This window comes from Papaver somniferum, chromosome 8 (assembly GCF_003573695.1).
Source record: "Papaver somniferum cultivar HN1 chromosome 8, ASM357369v1, whole genome shotgun sequence".
NCBI lineage: Eukaryota > Viridiplantae > Streptophyta > Magnoliopsida > Ranunculales > Papaveraceae > Papaver > Papaver somniferum.
Genome location: NC_039365.1, coordinates 2,334,803 through 2,353,425, shown reverse-complemented (window position 1 = coordinate 2,353,425; position 18,623 = coordinate 2,334,803). Strand labels below are relative to the sequence as shown.

The window sequence follows — 18,623 nt, the reverse complement described above, 5'->3', positions numbered from 1 at the left end:
GAAACCGAAAATATCGTCTAGACGACCATATGTCCCATGACTCCCATGATGCTTCCTTTTTTTTACCCCCAAAAAGTTTCCTTACTCTATAAATACTCTGATGGGCATCAGAATTGGCACTAAACCAAAGGCAACAGACTCTTGGATATGGAAAGGAATCCTAGAAGGCATATCCTGCATTCAACAAAATTACATTTGGAAGATTGGAAATGGATCAAAAATCCATATCTGGGAGGACAGATGGATAGAAGGATCCCATAGCATTATACAAAAACCTCCCCTTGGCCCCCCTGACCTCATAACTGTTAATCAACTTTTCACTACCCATGGAGAATGGGACAAAAATCTCCTAGCTCTTTGGTTCACTCAAGACACCCAAAACCTCATTATCAACACCCATCACAAACCAGACTCTGAAGATAATATAATTTGGAGTCTGACTAATATAGGGAATTTTTCTCTCAAATCCCTGTATGATAAGCAGATCAATGATACGTATGCAAATGATGCTATGATTGCTCCGGATATGTAACCTAGACATTACTCCAGCTATCCATCTTTTCATATGAAAGTGTGCCCATGGAATTCTCCCTACTAATTCCAAGAATTCCAGCATCTTACATTATATAGAACCCTATCTGCTCTCTATGCAAAAACTCCTCTGAAGATATCACTCATGTTCTTCTATCTTGTCCTGCGGCTTTTGGTGTATGGACTCACATATTTGGGGAGAACCATCAACTCTTCTCTAATTATAGATCCTTTCATGAGTGGTTCAATGGTTGGTTCTCTCCAAAAAATCCCAGAGCTAATTGGAATGCTACCTTTGGTACCATCTGCTGGTTCATCTGGAAAGATAGATGTGATCAAATCTTCAGAAACATTCAACTTTCTGCTGCTAAAATGGCTATAAAGATCACTCAACATATTTGTACCTACAACAGGGTTCTTCACAATCCTGGGCATATCATAAATAGTTACTTCCACCACATAGAGCCAAATGTCCAGAACACAAACTCCACCAGTCTGAACAACAATCTTGGAGGAAATCTTGGCATCACTATTAGCATTCATATTGAACACATGAACAATGGAATAGATAATAGTGATCCTCTTACTTATACTAATTTTGCTCTCTTGGTTGTTTCTTTTACAGATCAATGCATGGGATCTAGAAACATCAAAGACTACACAACAGGACTCAGCAGCTCAGACAGAGCAAGTAGAGGAGCTCAATTAGCACTGAATAGGCGAGAAGAGCTGCACCAGCAACACATAGACTATGCAGCAGAAGAAGAAGAAATTCTACAAACCATTCAATCTCTTTATCAAACTCAAGTGCAAGAACGATTCCAAGGAGATCATCTTCAAAATACTGACAGAAGAATTGATCCAATTGATTTTGTCTTGGGAAGGTTAATTAAAAGAACCTCTCAACAGAATATAACTACTGCAAATTTAGCTAAGATAGCTAGAAATTCTACTTCCTTCCAGAACTTCAACTGGAAAGGTCCTAATCTCCTATCTCTTTTTATTATGCTACAGCATCCTACAAACATTTATGAAACAATGGATCACTGTGATAATTCCAACACTAGCATTGCTAGAGATCTCCTCTTGATGGATCATCCTGTTGCCAGTCCTGGCATGGCTGATATCATGGTTATAACTCGGGGTGAAGTGCTCCGTTGAGCCCTTCTCTCCGTTTTCTATAAAAAAAATGCAACACTGTGCATATTCGAGTGGTTAATTTGGTAATTAGGATAGAGATGAAGGGTATTAAAACTTGAGAAATGGGATGACGTGTTTCCAACACTAGCAAAGAGTTTCGATCACAAAGAGACGGGCAAACAACCAATGGTTGACCCCCTCCTTCGCGTGTGTGGTGTCCGCATATCACAATCTAATGCTAACGTGTACGTATCCATTTGACGTATTCTATTTGTGGAATAACCAACTTTTATAAATAAATAAAAATTGTGTTGGACCAAACACTATGGTTTACTCTCTTTTTAAATCGTAGAGGAATTAGCCACATTATCAGCCAAGAGCTAAAACCACGGTTGTGAAAGACTACACATTGATAATGTTGGTAAGACATGGTTTAGAGCTTCTCCAATGGAATGTGTGCAAAGGAAAATATCTGCATCCACGTAGGATATACAATCGTTTTCATAAAAAATCTTCTCCAACCCATTGATGTGAGAATGATGTGGCAGAAAAAAATTTAGACATCCTCTAGGTGAACCTCTAGTTTTAGACATTCACTTAGAGGATATCTTCCCATCCTAATCACATTTTTATTAATAAAAATCATTAAAAACAAAAATAAAAATAACTTTAACCAATTATATATCTATAAATAAGTAAAAAAAAGATATAACATTTTACGGGTCGGAGATAAAATTGATTTTCTCCTAATATTTAGGATTTTCTCCTAATATAAACGGAAGAAAAAAAAAGGTATTGGTGGTAGCATATAACGATGACACGTACGAGAAAGTGGGATTTTATTCTTCTTAACAAATGTCGCCACGTTTCCCACCACCACCACCCATCTTTTCTCTATGCTTTTGGATGAGCATTTGGTCATCTCCAACTCATGTTGCATTCTCACCCAAATAAATACTTTTTCTATTATTCCCGTTTACTGTTTGCATTTCCTTTTCAGAGCCAAAAACCTCATATAATTTGATTTGATGTATCTCACTTGGTCGTTAAATTCAGTTATTTTTGATGCAGATGGACCCTCCTGGTCGGTCCTGGCTCACACCGATTCTATTTCCTCTCATTCAATGAACTTACCAATGTGAACATTGAATGTCTCATTATTATGTTAGAGACTAGAATCCCTTTTCCACAAAAAGAAACGGTGATATATACTGTGCCGTTTTGATGACTCACTTGATTGATCTGAGTGTTTGACTCCAGAAATAGTGACAGTTCCGTTAGGTAATTTCAGAAACGCGTAAAACTGGATAGTCTAACACCATCCTTTGTTAGGTGGTGCCTCCAACTCTTCTGCTTAATTATGTCGATGTTGAAGATGACGTTACTCTTGAGTGCACGGTTATATTGTAGGTATTTTAATTGGAAGGTTGAAAAACAAGATCATAAAACTAAGATCAATAAGAAAGCACTGGAAGTGATTGATTCGTGTCTTTGTTCCATAGCTCTGCTTCTCCTGGTGCAGCGCGGAAACGAATCGAGAGCTCCACTCTACTAAACTTGGGGTTTCAGAAGTTTAAGTTAGGTTTGTGGCTTGCGCAGCAGACTGGATATTGTTCGGGCAACTGTTATCTGAGTAAGTACGCTAATGCTGCACAAGGAGTATAGTGTAGTAGGCCGCTTTGCATGGGCGCTGAACACTACCCTTTTACCTTCATGTGACATTGGATCTTATAGTTTGTACCTTATATCACTTTGTCTAGCTGCAGCCTTAGTGCCTTACCAACTAGACTTGGTATTGACACAGGGCGCATATATAAGCTCAACCCTCCTGCTGATGAGGAGAATTAGGAAATTTCCATGCCACAGAACACTTTACTGGCAAGTTTCTTCTAATATATTGGCTTTCCAAAAAAAAATAAAATGAAAACAATTCTGTAGAGATTCATTCATTTTACTTCAAATGCATACAATTCAGAAAATTATTCGAGTCTTACAACTTCATCATGCAGTCTCTATTGCTTAACGAGACAACATGTAGTCGGTAAGGCAAAGAGTAACCTCTACTCTTAGGTTGCAGGTTAATGGAAACATGTAATAAGAACCTGAGCTAATATAAAACTTCAAAGGCTGTAGCTATATTGATCTTTTCTGGATCATAGTTATAAAGTTGCAGCAAAGTTGAACAATATCCGGAGCGAGTTTGCACCCAATATCCATATCTTGCAGGATATATATAATACAAGATGTTATGGGAACTGATAACTGAATATCTTTCTAACACACTGAAGATAATACAAATATAATCGAACTTATGTTAGTTCTAATGGGAAGTGTCCGGATTGAACTTGACAGATTCTTTCCAAATGAGCTCCTTGATAATCTCTTCAGTCAACGATGGTTGATCGAAATTAAAACTGAAAGGACTAGGACAAATGGGTTCGTCATTGACCGCGTGAAGAGGTGCCAAATATGGGTGGCACAGTGCCTCTTCAGCTGCAGGTAGTACAAGGAATAAGATTACAGTGCATTCGAGTTATGATGCTCGATCTAGAAGATAAATCATGCACACAAGTAAATTATGAAACAATGTATACCTGTAATCCGCTTGTTTGGATCAAAGACAAGCATCTTTTCAAGCAGATCAATAGCGGCTGCTGGCTTGTTAGGAAACCTTGATGAGAACTGTTGCTTTGGATACTGTGGGAATTGCTTAACATATCTTCTAGCGTTATCACTTCGGAGAAATCCAAGACTTGATACTTCAGGCGATCCCAATAGCTTAAAAAGTAAATCACACCTTGTCATACAAATTTTATGTTCAAGGTTCAACAAATATTTAGTGGTAGGCTGAGGATATCATACCTCAGTGATGAGTCTCAGCTGATGAACATAATCTTTACCCGGGAAGAGGGGTTCCCGAGTCATTATTTCACCAAGTATGCAACCTGCTGACCAAATATCAATTGCTGCAGTGTACTCTGAACAATTGAGGAGCAACTCTGGTGCACGGTACCAGCGAGGGACAACATATTCCGTCATCATATCCGTTTCAGATGTTGTCCTTGCTAGTCCAAAGTCTCCAATCTTCAGTTCACAACTTGCATTTAGGAGCAAATTACTTGGTTTAAGATCACGATGCAAAACATGTGCCGAGTGTACATATTTCAGTCCTCTCAACAACTGATACAGGAAGTACTGCAGAAATTCCAAAACAAAATCTGTGACACCTCATAAAGGAAATGATATCTGATTGCAAAATGATTGGGAGAGAAATGTTAGCAACTCTTTAGTTTAAGGAGCTCATGTCTTTCACCGCTTTCTGGTGAAAACCACTTCTTGTAATGCACTGTTTAACGGTGAATACATAGATTAAGGTTTCTGATATTAAAAAGTGGTAAGGATGATGTCCTGAAGGCCCTGAGCAAGGTAAAAGTCATACCTGACAATGGTCATCGGTCAATGGATGATTGGAGTGTATCAGATGATAAAGATCAGTTTCCATCAACTCGTAAACGACGTACACGTCGTTGAAGGTCTCCCTCTTAGGAGGCCGTATTATGTCTTTAATTGCAACAACCTGCGCATTCGGATAAAGAAAATGAGAAGCCATGCCGTTCCATTATGGAGAACAAAATCCAAGTTCACATATATCTAAGAAAACAATATAAAGCTACTGCGTATTGTGTTTATCTAAAGAAAATGGCGAGAGAAACACAAAGAAATCATTCTCATCACTACAGTTGTACACCCAAAGATCATTCGCGATATGAAACAATTTAAAGCAACTTAACTTACATTTTCGTGATCCATGTGGCACAGAAGCTTGATTTCTCTTAGTGTCTTTTTGGCATCTATCATGTTGTCAAATGCATTGCCAATCTTCTTAATCGCAACCTCTTCATGTGTGTCTGAATTCACAGCAGAACTACCCAAAAAGAAAGAAAAGAACATTTAAATTGAACAAGAACCAAACCGCTGACACCGGTATATAAAATACTAGCACAAACTGGAAATAGGAAAAAAGAACAAAGATATGCTGGAAATGAAGTGACAAGTTATCTGTTAGTTTTATGCAATGATGAATCTTAGGTTGGAAAGCTTATAGTAATCGAAAAAGAAAATGACTGAGAAATCGTAATTTTCTTACCAGACGATGCCATAAGCTCCTCTTCCAACAGGTTTGATAGGACCAACATACTTATTTGGGATTTCAAATAAGTTCCCATGAACGTTATACTGAACATAACGACCACCATGACTAAGAACTCCTTTTATATTAAAATCACAATCCCCTGAACCAAAACAAGATTTTCCTGACATTTTTTAACTCTGAAAATACCAATAAGAAAACCCAGACTCAAACTATGAAGTTCAGAACTGAACAACCCAAGTGGTTTGTAATGAAGGGACTTGCTGCATTTAGCATATTAGATTTTCTCTTTTTTCACCAAAAAAGCCTTCACAAATCCGTGAAACAAAAAGGGATTCTCATCTTTATTTTTCTCTCTTTATCTAAAAAACTCACGGAAGGTTGTTGAAGATCACACAATCTAAAACTCTCCCATTAATCTACATTCCACCTGGCAGTTTACATTAATGGTGAAACACTGAACATGTATTACTTCAGAAACCAGCATTTAGCAACAGCATTTTGGAAGGGTCATGATCTCATAAAGAAAGGCAGAGAACACGATTCACATGACAAGTTCACGGATTTGCGGAAGGCGGAGTTACTGGAGGTATCTTTTTAGCATTCGGTGAATCTGCCCAAAGATAAGTTGGTGTCAACGTTTATATAGCTAGTGTACTTTCGAGATTTCTGGGTAACAATTGCCTGAGGTACAATTTGTACTGTACAAGGATTGGAAAGGACCGTCCCTATGCCGTATAAGAAAGGTTAAGGAGGTCTTCCAGACCTTATGAGCAATGGTGGAGACGAAGACACAAGACTTTGCAGCTTTCTTTCACGGGGAGAAGCTGCACTGTAAAAATCCTAAGTAGAAACACGAGGACCTGATATTTTCTATGGAAGTGAGGAACTAGATGATTTCTGAAAGAGAATCAAAACCTTTGAACGAACACTCTTCAAGGTAGATATAGGTCTTCAGATGTCATTATGCTACCACCTTTGGCAACGTTGGTATCGCAGTTGAAAATTTCCTGTACTTTCATCCTGAACATCGTCCATCTTGAACAAAGGGACCTGCTGAGATGGGAAGGTAACCAAATTGAATGGAGGTGAGAAATACTCTCCAGAAACGCATTGCAACCTGCCAAGATATAAAACAGTTTTACAGAACACGGTACCATCCAAGAGAGAAAAGTCAGCAATCACCTTGAGAACCTACTCAAGGCCGATCACGATCAGTAAAGGCTGCACAGATGGATGGGAGCACAACACAACTCTTCTGTAAAATAAAGCTTAATCCACACATGCACAACATGATCAGAGGAAATCCCCCAGAAACAGTTCTGAGGAGAAATCTATAATCCTCCTCTCCAATAAATCGCCTGCCTTGTTATTCAGAAAAATAGAACAGAGATTCAGACATAGAAGCATCATAAAGTTAAGAAACAAAGAAAGGGAAAAAGATTCAAATTGGTTCAAACATTCCAATAAATTAAGTTTTACAAACCCCATACATTTAAGAACACATCTATTTATACATTAACCACTCGGACTTACAATATTAAGAGGCGACAAACAAGAACAGACTGAGTGCACACAATACCCAAATGCAAGATCTTCATCTTCCATCAGTTAAGCCGCAAAAGACATATATTTTTGTATCTGTATACAAAGCTATGTGTCTTTTCACTAGATCAACATCTCACTAGCCACTACCTGTACTGCCCTTTTTTTTGTTTCTTCGACTGCACATCGCTGACTCTCAAATTACATAGCAATGCATCACGACCAGATAAAACAATCTGGAAAAAGTTTTCAACTTCTTTCGAAAGAATGTCAAGTCCTGCAGAAAATTTTTCGGAACTGCTTCCCAAATCCAAGACAGAGTGCTTCAACTTCTCGGCATCAGGTTGATCTGCACCAGTACTAGTCAAGGGATGTAAGTTCTTGACACATGAGTCGACTGCCTCTAAATCCTTCAACACTGTTTTACTTCCATGACGAAATAGATCCCTAACCTCTCCATTTACATCTAGCTGCAACCCGTTAAAAGCTTCTGCCCACAAAAACTTGTCAGAAACTTGTAAGTCAACCAATGCCTTCTCAGAGCCGGAGAAACCAGCTGAGAAGACGCCACAGACAAATATTGTCTGGACCATAACCCCATACATTGCTCGCATGAGCACTTTCCCTTTGGCAGAAGTCTTAGCCTTACCCAAATAAAGAGAACCAGTGAGCTTATTCAAGATCAGGGAACAATTCTCAATTTTCTGATTCTTTGAAGTTATCTGCAGCATCCAATCATCGAGGGAATTATGACTCCTCAAAAGCTTTTCTGAAGAAGGAAAATCACTTGAAACATCCAATACGTGGCGAACGCATTGAAGTAAGAGTTGGCTCTGGTTAAGTCGAGAAATCTCAGAGCTAAAAGCAATGCAAATATCCAACACACTTACACTGCTGTCTAGGTAAACATCCATCCACTTGTCTTCCCAATCAGATACGGGGAACTTCAGTTCAGTGATAAGGGATTTGATATCTGTATGTGTTTCACATAGTGACTCCATTGCTGATCTCATCCATGCCAAACTAAGGACTTCGCTTTTGTCCTTGACATGGAGCTTTCTTAGCCTTTTGGCCAAGGTTTCTTCAAAAGAATTTAACAGCTCAAGGATTCTTGGTGAGAGGTATGTATCCTTGGGAAAAATCATGCGGAAGGGGTTTCCGAAAGGGAAGAAGGAAGGCCTGTGCCCATCATGTGGAAGACTCATCTCTATATATCTGCAAATAGAGCAAAACAGATTTTCAGTGAAAGATATATAGCATAGCATACTAGCATAGTTACCAACTTCTCACAACATATATGCAACAATACAGGAAGAGAGTATACTCTGTAGACAAATACAGCGATCAACACGAAGTAAACAGTACAACTTCTAAAGCAATTAGATATGGTGTTGTAATCAATTTTAAGAGAACTCACTCAACAGAGATCCAATTACACAATCAGACAAGCAATCTATTGAACATCTAAACACATATGAATATATTCTCAATAAACAGCTTCACAGGGTATAAATCTAAGGCCAATCTGAGCTTCCATTCTTCCCTTTTATGTTTCAGAAATCATCATTCATACAAACCTAAACTTTAAACTTTTCAAAGTTGATCATCCTCTATTCTTCAGTAATAGCTATTAAGATAATCAAGCTCATGTTCAAAGTTGGATAAAAACCAAAGGATAAATCCAGAACTCTAAATAGATCAAGCATCAAACCTACCTCAAAATCAACCTCTATTCTTCAAGCTCATGTTCAAAGTTGGATAAAAACCACAGAATAAATCCAGAACTCTAAATAGATCAAGCATCAAACCTACCTCAAAATCAATTACATCATATTCCTTTCTAACTCCTAAATCTGGTAAACTAAGGATGATCTAGAAGCTCATCTTAACAAGATAAACAAAGAAATCCACAAAATAAAAGCTGAAAAAACAATTCGAATATGATTTTTATCACATCAAACATGTTAAATCTCAACCAAAATCCAAACAACTCATTCGATTTCAGGCACATACCATTAATATCTCAATTTCACAAGCAAAATCCAAACAACTCGTTCAATTTCAAGCTCATACCTTATCTGTTATATACATCAAATAAATCATGGATCTGAACTAAAGCATGATCAAATCAAACAAAGCTAATCAAAATTATGATTAGTTTCAAACCTACCTCAGAATCAATTACATCATATTCCTTCCTAACTCCTAAATCTGGTAGCCTAAGTATGATCTAGAAGCTCAACATAACAAGATAAACAAAGAATAAACCTTTTGTATATGATTTCAATCACATCAAACATGTTAAATCTCAACCAAAATCCAAACTAAACTCATTCAATTTGAAGCACCTACAATTAATATCTCAATTTCACAAGAAAACTCTAAACTGCTCATTCGATTTCAACTCATACCATTACTATTATCTCAATTTCACAAGCAAAACTGTTGAATACAACAAATAAATCATGGATCTGAACTAAAAACTGAACAACATGACCAAATCAAACAGAACTTGTATATATAATCATCACCAATTACAATCATACAATAAACTAAAACATGTGAAATTCAAACAAATTCACCCAAATTACATCTCAAAACCTTAATCAAACCAACTAGATCTACTAAGAACAAGTCAAACTGAAGATTGAGCTCAAATCGAATGAAAAAAAATAAAATCTTACATATTATTAATCGAACAGACGGCCAAACAAATTCAATCAATTTTCTCCTCCGATCTTCACGAACCCAGAAAATCAATTCGCTCTTGTTTTTTTCTTCAAGACTTGTATCAATTTGTTATTCAAAGCTAATCAAAAAAAATTTATATAGTCAGTAAAAAGGAAATTCTAAGGAAAAGAGTAGTATATATGGAGTAATAAAGGAAAGGACAGGTATGGTATGTACCTGAATCGGTACTAACAAAGGAGAAGATATTTCAGTTGCAGAGAACGCGTGAACGTAATTGGAAACCCTAAATGAAGCTTCATAGGAGCGTTGAATCGCTTTTCCCCACTTGTTTATTTTTTATTTGGTGCACCACTAGCCTATCATATCTCGATGTTGAACGCGTTTCATCTCATTCTTTGAAACTATTAAGTCAACAAATCTGACGGACAGGATGATTCAAGTGAAGGAGTTTTTACGAGAGCAGAAGGTGAGGCTATGAATATACCGAAATACTACTAATTATTGTAAAAAGAAATAATCTTCATCCAACGTAGTAGAAAACGCAAAATTCATACAAATTTCAAAAACTTCAATCGGGATTTCTAGCACGAGTTAACTGAGATTCAACAAGAATTTTTGATAGATTCCGTTAAAATTTCATCTCGGCAAAATCAAACATTTATGGTGGGTTTGGATGTAGCATTTTAAAAGAGGATTTATGGGTTCGGGGGATTTGGTGGAATTACGTTTTCTTAGCTATATTTGGTTGCCCAAATCCCTGGAATAACATTTCCGACGGGATTTAGTTTTTTAGCAAATCCTCCGTATGGAGTCCGACCCCTCCCCCTAAGATTTGCTTGGAAGCTTATGAAGGGATTTATGGACCCACTTTTTTTTTACTAAAAATCCCATATATATACAATTTTAAGATTCTTAGGGCAATGCCAAACAATATATGGACTTTAACACAAGAAAATTTTATGAATCCTAAGAATCTCAACTGAGTTACCAAACATACGAGGGATTTACATGAATCCCATAATTTGTAATCCCACGTGAATTCCGCAACCAAACCCACCATTAGTTATTTTAAGCTCCGAAACCGGAATTTTCGGTCAGATCTCCGCCATCTCCACCACAATTGACCATATTGATTGAATGTGTCTCACTTAACAGTAGATACTTTTACACAAAATTGGTTAAAAAGACCGAAATCAACAATTTCTGGGTGAAACGAACCTGTAAAATTTGATTCGGAAAATGAGTCATTTGTCCAAATATTTTTAAAACACGGTTCTAATGGACGATTAAAAATTAGTATGCGTGAAATGGACACAAAAAAATAGCAAGGATGAAACTGGATTCATCCTGGTTTAAACTTAAAAAATAGCGAGGATGAAACTGGATGCATTATGTGTAAATTAAAAATAAGAAAAAATATTTGAAAATTGGCAGGATGAAACTATTTACATCTCGGCTATTTATATATTTTTGTCCATTTAATTTAGATGTCTTTTTCACCCAGAAATTGTTGATTTTGGTCTTTTTAACCAATTTTGTGAATTTGATACTGTTTAAATGGACGAAAATATAAAAATAGTCAGGATGTAAACAGTTTCATCCTACCAATTTCAAATGTTTTTTCTTATTTTTTATTTATATCATGATGCATCCAATTTCATCCTCCCTCTTTTTTTAAGTTTAAGTCAGGATGAATCCAGTTTCATTCTTCACATTCTTTTTTGTCAATTTCACTCATACTAATTTTTACTCGTCCATTTAAATCATGTTTAAAAATATTTGGACAAATGACTGATTTTCCGATACTTTGGTCCGATAAAATTGCTTATTAAGAAATTGATTTTATGCACAATCTTTAAAACGAAATAGATCTCACTAGTTACTACCAAGACGCCTCAAGAGGCGTGGATGGATTGCCACATGACAAATAGTCTTGATGTATCAAAAGTGTAGGAAAAACCTTCCATAGCATAGTCAGAAATCGGAGATAAGAACCAAACACGTCTCATTGGACTATGACTTTAAGCTAAACGACAAAACCCTAAAAGAGTCGTTGTTAGTGGATGATAAGGTACACGTGTTTGAATTGGTAACGCTCTTTTTATTACTCGTAGGCTAGTAGCCGTAGGAAAATACTTTCCGTGGGGAAAACAAAAGTTTCCCGAATTGTTTATTAGAGTGTTTTACAGTGAGAAGTTACATGGAAATTTAGAAAACTGTTTTCTCAAACCGACTACACTCAAACTAGGGGTGGTGACAACTGACAAGATCGGTGCATTCCTACCACCGCCCACCGTGTGTATCAACGTAAAATGTCAACACCAGTCCCGATATTAGGATGTGGAGGACATGCAAAGGTGCAATATACAGATAAGATTTACTTTCCACCAATGTGGGACGAGTGCACAAGAAATGAAAGGCCGTTAATAAGGTACCAAATTATCTGGGATATATCAAAATGCATATAAGACAAAATATATATTGGTAATGGATTAATACACTCCCAGACAATTTAATACCCCTATTAGCAATCTTGAAATAATAACCGAACTAACTGATGTAAGAGGATGCATATGCTACTGTGTAAATCTGAATTATAGAGCTAAATAATCCTCACAGCTAGATTTACTGGATTGGTAATTTCTCATAGAAGGTGACAATTTCTGGTAGCAGCGCCGTTGAATTTTTATGCCTAATGTTATGTTTACTTGTGAGTCATGTAATTAGACAATTCAAGTTTGTTTGGAGCAGCTGTTAGTTGCACAGATATTGGAGAAAGAAAAGAGAAACAAAAACTAGAATAGCATTGTTGACTGTGGGGAGCTGTAATCCACAAATGAGGAGAAACGTTATGAATTACACAAGTTGGCTTTGCAAATTAAGTAAAGGCCGGCTTACAAGAGAGTCATGAGGGTAAACCAGCTCGGTCATAACCCTTGCCATGACATGATTAATTTAATCGATTGTCACCTGAAAACCGCAAGGTAAGAAGATGAAGGTTTTGTATATTCCCCAAAAGCTCGAGTACAAGACCGAATACCCCGTGTCTAAATAAGTCTAATACGCCTTTACAAATGTGGTGAGAAGATTTTACTAAATTAATATCTTTCCTAACATATATGATATGTTTTAACTACCGTATATACAACAACATATATACGAATTCCTTAATACTCTCTTTCAAGTTGGAGCATGGAGATCACAAATGCCCAATTAGTGAAGAAAAGGTTCAAATTGAGGATGTCCAAGCGCTTTGGTGAAGCTCTTTAAACAATTACGCTTTTGAGCACGAATTGAAGTACATAGGATGTCTTATAACAAGGTTTTGTGACTAAGAGTTTGTTCTAAAGGCTCAAAAAGAAGAAGAAAAAATTGGAACATAGAGGGTGTAAGGAACCCAACCCACCCCAACATCTCCCACCACAATTTTCTTTAAATTTTCAGAGAAAATGAACTTAGAATGAGTTGACATATTGAGATAACTATCACCTAGCGCCTAAGTAGAGGTTAACCATTATTTAAAGGGGACAAAAGATTAAAAAAAAAAGTGTAACACCCTGTGTTTTTAGCATGGCGCATGCTAAAAGATGTGCCATGGCCTGAGATGAAGGTTCATCCAAAGCTTCTGTTGCATAGGAAAAGGAACATTGGCCTAGGGCCAATGCGTTGATAGTGGACAACCAACATGGCTGGACATCGGGTTGGCAGTGGCAGTGAGCAACCATCTTGGCCGGTCATTCAGAAATCCATGGCAACATCCATGAATAGTGAAGCAAGCATGTCAATGTGCTCCCCTTTCCATACTTATAGAAATTCCATTAAGACATATATATGGAGGGGTACTTGGTTGAAGGTGCATATACGGACAATACACTAAGTAAGATAGCCTTAGAGATGTACAACCATCACGGCTGGACATTGGAGCGGCCTATGAGCCAAATATGGAAGTACAACCATCACGGTCGTTCACATGACCTGACTCATCAAATGTTCAGACATCATGGCCGGACATTAGAACTGGCATGTGAGCCCGAATTGAATGTGCAGCCATCACGGCCGTACATCGTAGTTGGCTAGGGTGGTAAGGTGCATCCATCACGGCCTGGGAGTTGATGAATGATTTTTCCTCCCCCAATTCAACTTGTAAAAATATCAAGTTAACATATATAGGGAGGGGTTGTTTGTTGGAGGTACATATGCAGACCATGTACCAAATAAGCTTCATAACTTAGTCGAAAGAGTATAAATGATGCTTAGGACTCATTTATAGATGTGTAGCCTTACTAATGGAACGTGTTAAGCATGGGAATCACTATGCCATGCCGCATACCAAGTATTCAACACTTGGATGCATTTTGACAGAACGACCTATACGGACTAGGCCATTACCATTATTGTTTGGCCACGTCCATGCAAACGAGTTGGCTTAAGATTATGTCACTTCGTGGATGAACTATGGTCTGTGCTTGATCCCTTTAGAGTAGGGAAGGAAACGTAGGCAGCCGCAATGAGTTGCAACATTGCCGGTCCAGCACGTTGTCGCTCATATCATTTAATTTAGAGATGATTGCGGCACTTTGTCCTCTCATATCATCTGGCTTGGTAACTCGACGCAAAAGATGATTGTGGCCATACTTGATGAGGCTAGTTGCATTCCTTTCCTTGGATGCTCATACTTCCTATCAATCCGTTTGACTTAGGCATGTACCAATGGCGTATTGGGCATGGCCTCAGAGTAAGCTAGATCGATATGCAAGTTAGCGGAGCTTGCATAAGCCTAAGGGAGATGAAATTAGGCCGCCAATTTCCTATGTGCAAGTCCAAGCATGCCTTATGCCTGGACAGCACTCGGAATCCAGTGATGCATGCAAGAGGCATCGGCCATAGCCTCTATGGCTTTGACCCCTTCACAGAACAAGGGTAAGTTGGAACCATGTGGAAGCTAAAACAGCTGCATCATGCTCCTCGAGCATGCTTGCAAGGGAAAATGAACGTGCATTTGCGTAGCTTTACGGCCCGGATCGTAGCTTCATCATGGCGTATTGGGGAAGTTACGTCTTGCGGGGCGACGCACCAAAGGCATAATTTTCCGGTCCGTCACAAAAAGTATTTTAGAAAAGTTTTTAAAAACGGGATACTTTAATCATATATTTTCAAAACGAGTGGTACTTTAACAATCTCCTCAGCAGCTCAATAGCTCTATTGGTTTCTCTATACGTATGCATTGTAAAGCGGGTCTGAAACTTACCATGTAGCATGCATTGTTGGCCCTATGACTCAAATTTGTTTAATAATTAAAAACTTATTTCGTTTAATTAAGAGGAAAAAATTATATTTTAAAGTTTATCGCATGGTTAAGATCTACACCTATAGATGTCATATATTGCAGTACAAAATATATATAGTGAACTAAAATCTACTACCAAGACCCAAAACAAACTTCACGACAATAAAAAGACCATATGGCCCATATTTGCGAAGATCTCGTAATTCATTTTGTGCTCTAGTCTAGATTTTCCCGTTGCATATGATGAAGAATGTGGAGGGCTAAAAGATGGTATGGTATGAGTGTGAAAGGTTAATTACGAACAATCATCTCTTAAACTAAGAAGATGATCTTTCAAGGGATGTTTAATTCACAGAATGGAGAGGTCGGGTTGGTCTTGGGAAGGCAGATGAGAGAGGTGAGACTAGAGTTCTTATTTGCAGAGAGTTACAGACAAAGAAGCTTCAAAAGGAGAGAGTTGTGGAGAACTATTGTTTTGATTTTTTTTTTGTTATGTTTAGATGTCCAGGAGTTGTTCTATTTATAGTATGTAAAACCGTAATTTAATCAATAATATAAGGATGAGGAGTAAGATAAGAACCTCTTCCTTAATCCCAAGAATAACCGAGCGTAAATCAAGGGTTGAGTCTATCCTCCACATATGATCCTTTGTGACTGACTATAATCTCCCTGCGTGATTGTGCTGATATTCACACATGTCGTAGACCGACAGACCAAAATCCTAAATTTATCCCCCGATTTATTACGAAATCAGGTTTTTTATGTGAAGTGTTGTATCACGTGAAAGTATCCTCCAAAGTTATTGCAATAACCTGATGGAGGAATACTCATGTTTGAGTGTGGAGGCAAGCTTAAGTCTTGTGGAGAGCTCAAGGAACCTTGTTATAACAATGGTTGTCATGAGGAGAGCACATGCTAGGGTGAGGTCAAGTATGACCTTTTAGTGGTCGTCTGTCGAAAAGAAGTATGACCGGTCTTATAGAGAGGTTCAGACATGTTTTTTTACTTGTCCAACCTTAAGCGCAAAATGAGCATCGTAGTCCCATCATATGAGCCTCTATTGAGAGTAAAAGATTATAGTCAAACATATGTGATATAAGCCTCCTTGGTCCAATCGTATGAGCGAAGGGTGTAGTGGTTTAGTTGTAAGAGTAATGACTGAGGGTAAGAGATTATAGTCTAATCATATGAGTTATAAGCCTCTCTTATGAAATCGTTTGAGCAAAAGAAGTTGTGGTTCAACTGTATGAGCAACGAATGATAGTTCACATTAGTCCAGCCACAAGAGCTATGAGATCTTACAGTCTAACCTTAAAATTATTAACCTCCCTGGTCCAACCTAGGAGCGAGGGATCCTTGTTCTACCCGTAGGAGCAAGGGGTCTTTGTATGGTAGGACATATATGTTATTAGGTCATAAAAGGATTTTTGCAAATAACTAAAGACCCAAGATGATGTTTGGGATCTTTTTAGATTACTCAAGACCTGGGATAATGCTGGGGAGTCTTGACCTGGATATAACCGGCCACAAGGTGTAGTATGACTTACCGAGGTTACGAGGCTTTTGTATGGGTAAAGAAACTCATCAAGGTATGCAAGGTACAGTAAGGGAAGCAAGGCTCAGGAGGGTAACAAGCCTCAACAGGAGTTGAAATGCTCAAGGTAGCAGCGCCGGTAGGGGTATCTAGGATAGACAGTGGTAGCAAGGCTCGACATGGGTAGCGGACCTCAACATGGTATGCAAGACTCAATAACTATCTTAGAACCACTTCTCTTCATCTGCCTTGGAAATTGAACCACCCCCTTTGGAGTTCAATTTGAAAACGCAACGGTACCAAGTACGACACCAACTTTTTAGTTCGGCAACCTATATGGAAAAAACCTAATACAATGGCAAGTAGATCAACTGCATGATCCTTGACGATATGTATATAGATATATATTATTACCTATTCTTAATCAGTATATGTATAGACAAAGGAATCCGTGAACCCGATTGTTAAAAATAGTACTTGGACGATCTCAAAAATCAATATCCAAGATCAATATATTCGTTTCCAAATATCCCAATCGGAATTCTGCCAAGTAATTAAACTTGTTGTTATCTATCTGTCAAGATACGAATTTTATAAGAAACGAGTCTCGTAATCAATCACAATTAGATGGAAGTATCTACTAAGATTGAATACGTCCAATTATAAAGAGAACCAATATAATACAAAAAAGGTAAAACACAAGACACAAGAAGTTTTGTTAACGAGGAAACCGCAACTGCAGGAAAAAATCGAGAACTCGTCCAGATTTGAACACCAAACTATATTAATCCACTACATACACTAGCTTACTATCAGATTTAGGACTGGAATGTAGTTAAGACTGAATCCACCCTACAAGTGACTCAGTACAGTCCCGCTCCTTACGTCTCCTGAACCTCTAAAGATTGTACGTAATTGATTCCCTTAGCTGACGTCCTTTACAGCCTAAGAGTTGCTTCAGCCAAAGTGAAGACTCTTGATACTAATCTTCCTATAACAAATAATCCCTTTTGATATCCGTTTAGATCAAAGATTAAGGTGGGGAAATATGCTTACAATAGAAAAAGTTATAGCGAACCTCACAAATCCAGAACTTACGACTCCCGAAGAGCATCCTAGATTCTAAACCACCTCTCAAGAAAAATCTTCAAAATATCGATTAAGATCAGTTTTCTTATATCTATCTTGAGGAATCACAAAGTCTGAGACGAAGAAAACTTTGCAAGTACAATCTATCTTGCCTGAAAGAGATTATGAAAACCACGATAACAGAAAAGAAACATCATGATACAAGAACTACCTAGGTAAAGATAGTCGGACCTGGCTTCACGGATCCCCAAAGTGAAGTCTTTTAGTCGTAGACCTAATTATGTTTCTCAGAGGAAAGCTAGATCTATATATGAAGAATCTAGAATCACCTAGGACACAAAGTGTCAGGGATTGAATTTCTCAGTTGAAAGAGCATCTCTATTTATAGTTTTCTAAGACCATCGGTTGCTTAGAGTTAAATCTAAGATAACTTGAGAATCAAGCAAATACTTTTAGGTCTTGAAAATACAATAGAAGAATATACACTATGGATCGGTTCTGGAATCGTGTAAAATGACTGTTAGGTTTGGCAAGTATGCCAAAGAACTAAAATCAATTTGATGTTCATTTAAACACCTAAGAATTTAATCATGATGCACGTACGTAAGTTTTTGAGTGATCAATGAAGTCTTATAAATATGTTTGAGAGAGTTTTA

General features: G+C 37.6%; 2 protein-coding genes across 2 annotated transcripts; both read right to left on the bottom strand.

The window, feature by feature from the left end:
- Positions 1-3,616: 3,616 nt before the first annotated feature.
- Positions 3,617-6,167, bottom strand: LOC113304223 (mitogen-activated protein kinase 4-like). The gene is made up of 6 exons (XM_026553281.1): positions 5,819-6,167; positions 5,467-5,596; positions 5,111-5,248; positions 4,534-4,866; positions 4,266-4,449; positions 3,617-4,164 (listed from the first exon to the last, which is right to left on the bottom strand). Exons 1-6 carry the CDS (start codon positions 5,989-5,991, stop codon positions 3,992-3,994), a joined length of 1,131 nt encoding a protein of 376 aa, XP_026409066.1. The 5' UTR covers positions 5,992-6,167; the 3' UTR covers positions 3,617-3,991.
- Positions 6,168-7,235: 1,068 nt separating this feature from the next.
- On the bottom strand, positions 7,236-10,382 carry LOC113304224 (UPF0496 protein 4-like). The gene is made up of 3 exons (XM_026553283.1): positions 10,274-10,382; positions 10,051-10,175; positions 7,236-8,581 (listed from the first exon to the last, which is right to left on the bottom strand). The coding sequence occupies exon 3, from the start codon at positions 8,569-8,571 to the stop codon at positions 7,513-7,515; it is 1,059 nt and encodes a 352-aa protein (XP_026409068.1). The 5' UTR covers positions 8,572-8,581; positions 10,051-10,175; positions 10,274-10,382; the 3' UTR covers positions 7,236-7,512.
- Between the last annotated feature and the right edge of the window lie 8,241 nt (positions 10,383-18,623).

Coding starts and splice junctions, on each gene's coding strand:
- LOC113304223 (XM_026553281.1), bottom strand. CDS start 5,991: ATGTCAGGAAAATCTTGTTTTGGTTCAGGGGATTGTGATTTTAATATA. Junction 5,597..5,818: donor GGAGCTTATGGCATCGTCTG/GTAAGAAAATTA, acceptor CTTTTTGGGTAG/TTCTGCTGTGAATTCAGACA. Junction 5,249..5,466: donor GCCACATGGATCACGAAAAT/GTAAGTTAAGTT, acceptor CCGAATGCGCAG/GTTGTTGCAATTAAAGACAT.
- LOC113304224 (XM_026553283.1), bottom strand. CDS start 8,571: ATGAGTCTTCCACATGATGGGCACAGGCCTTCCTTCTTCCCTTTCGGA.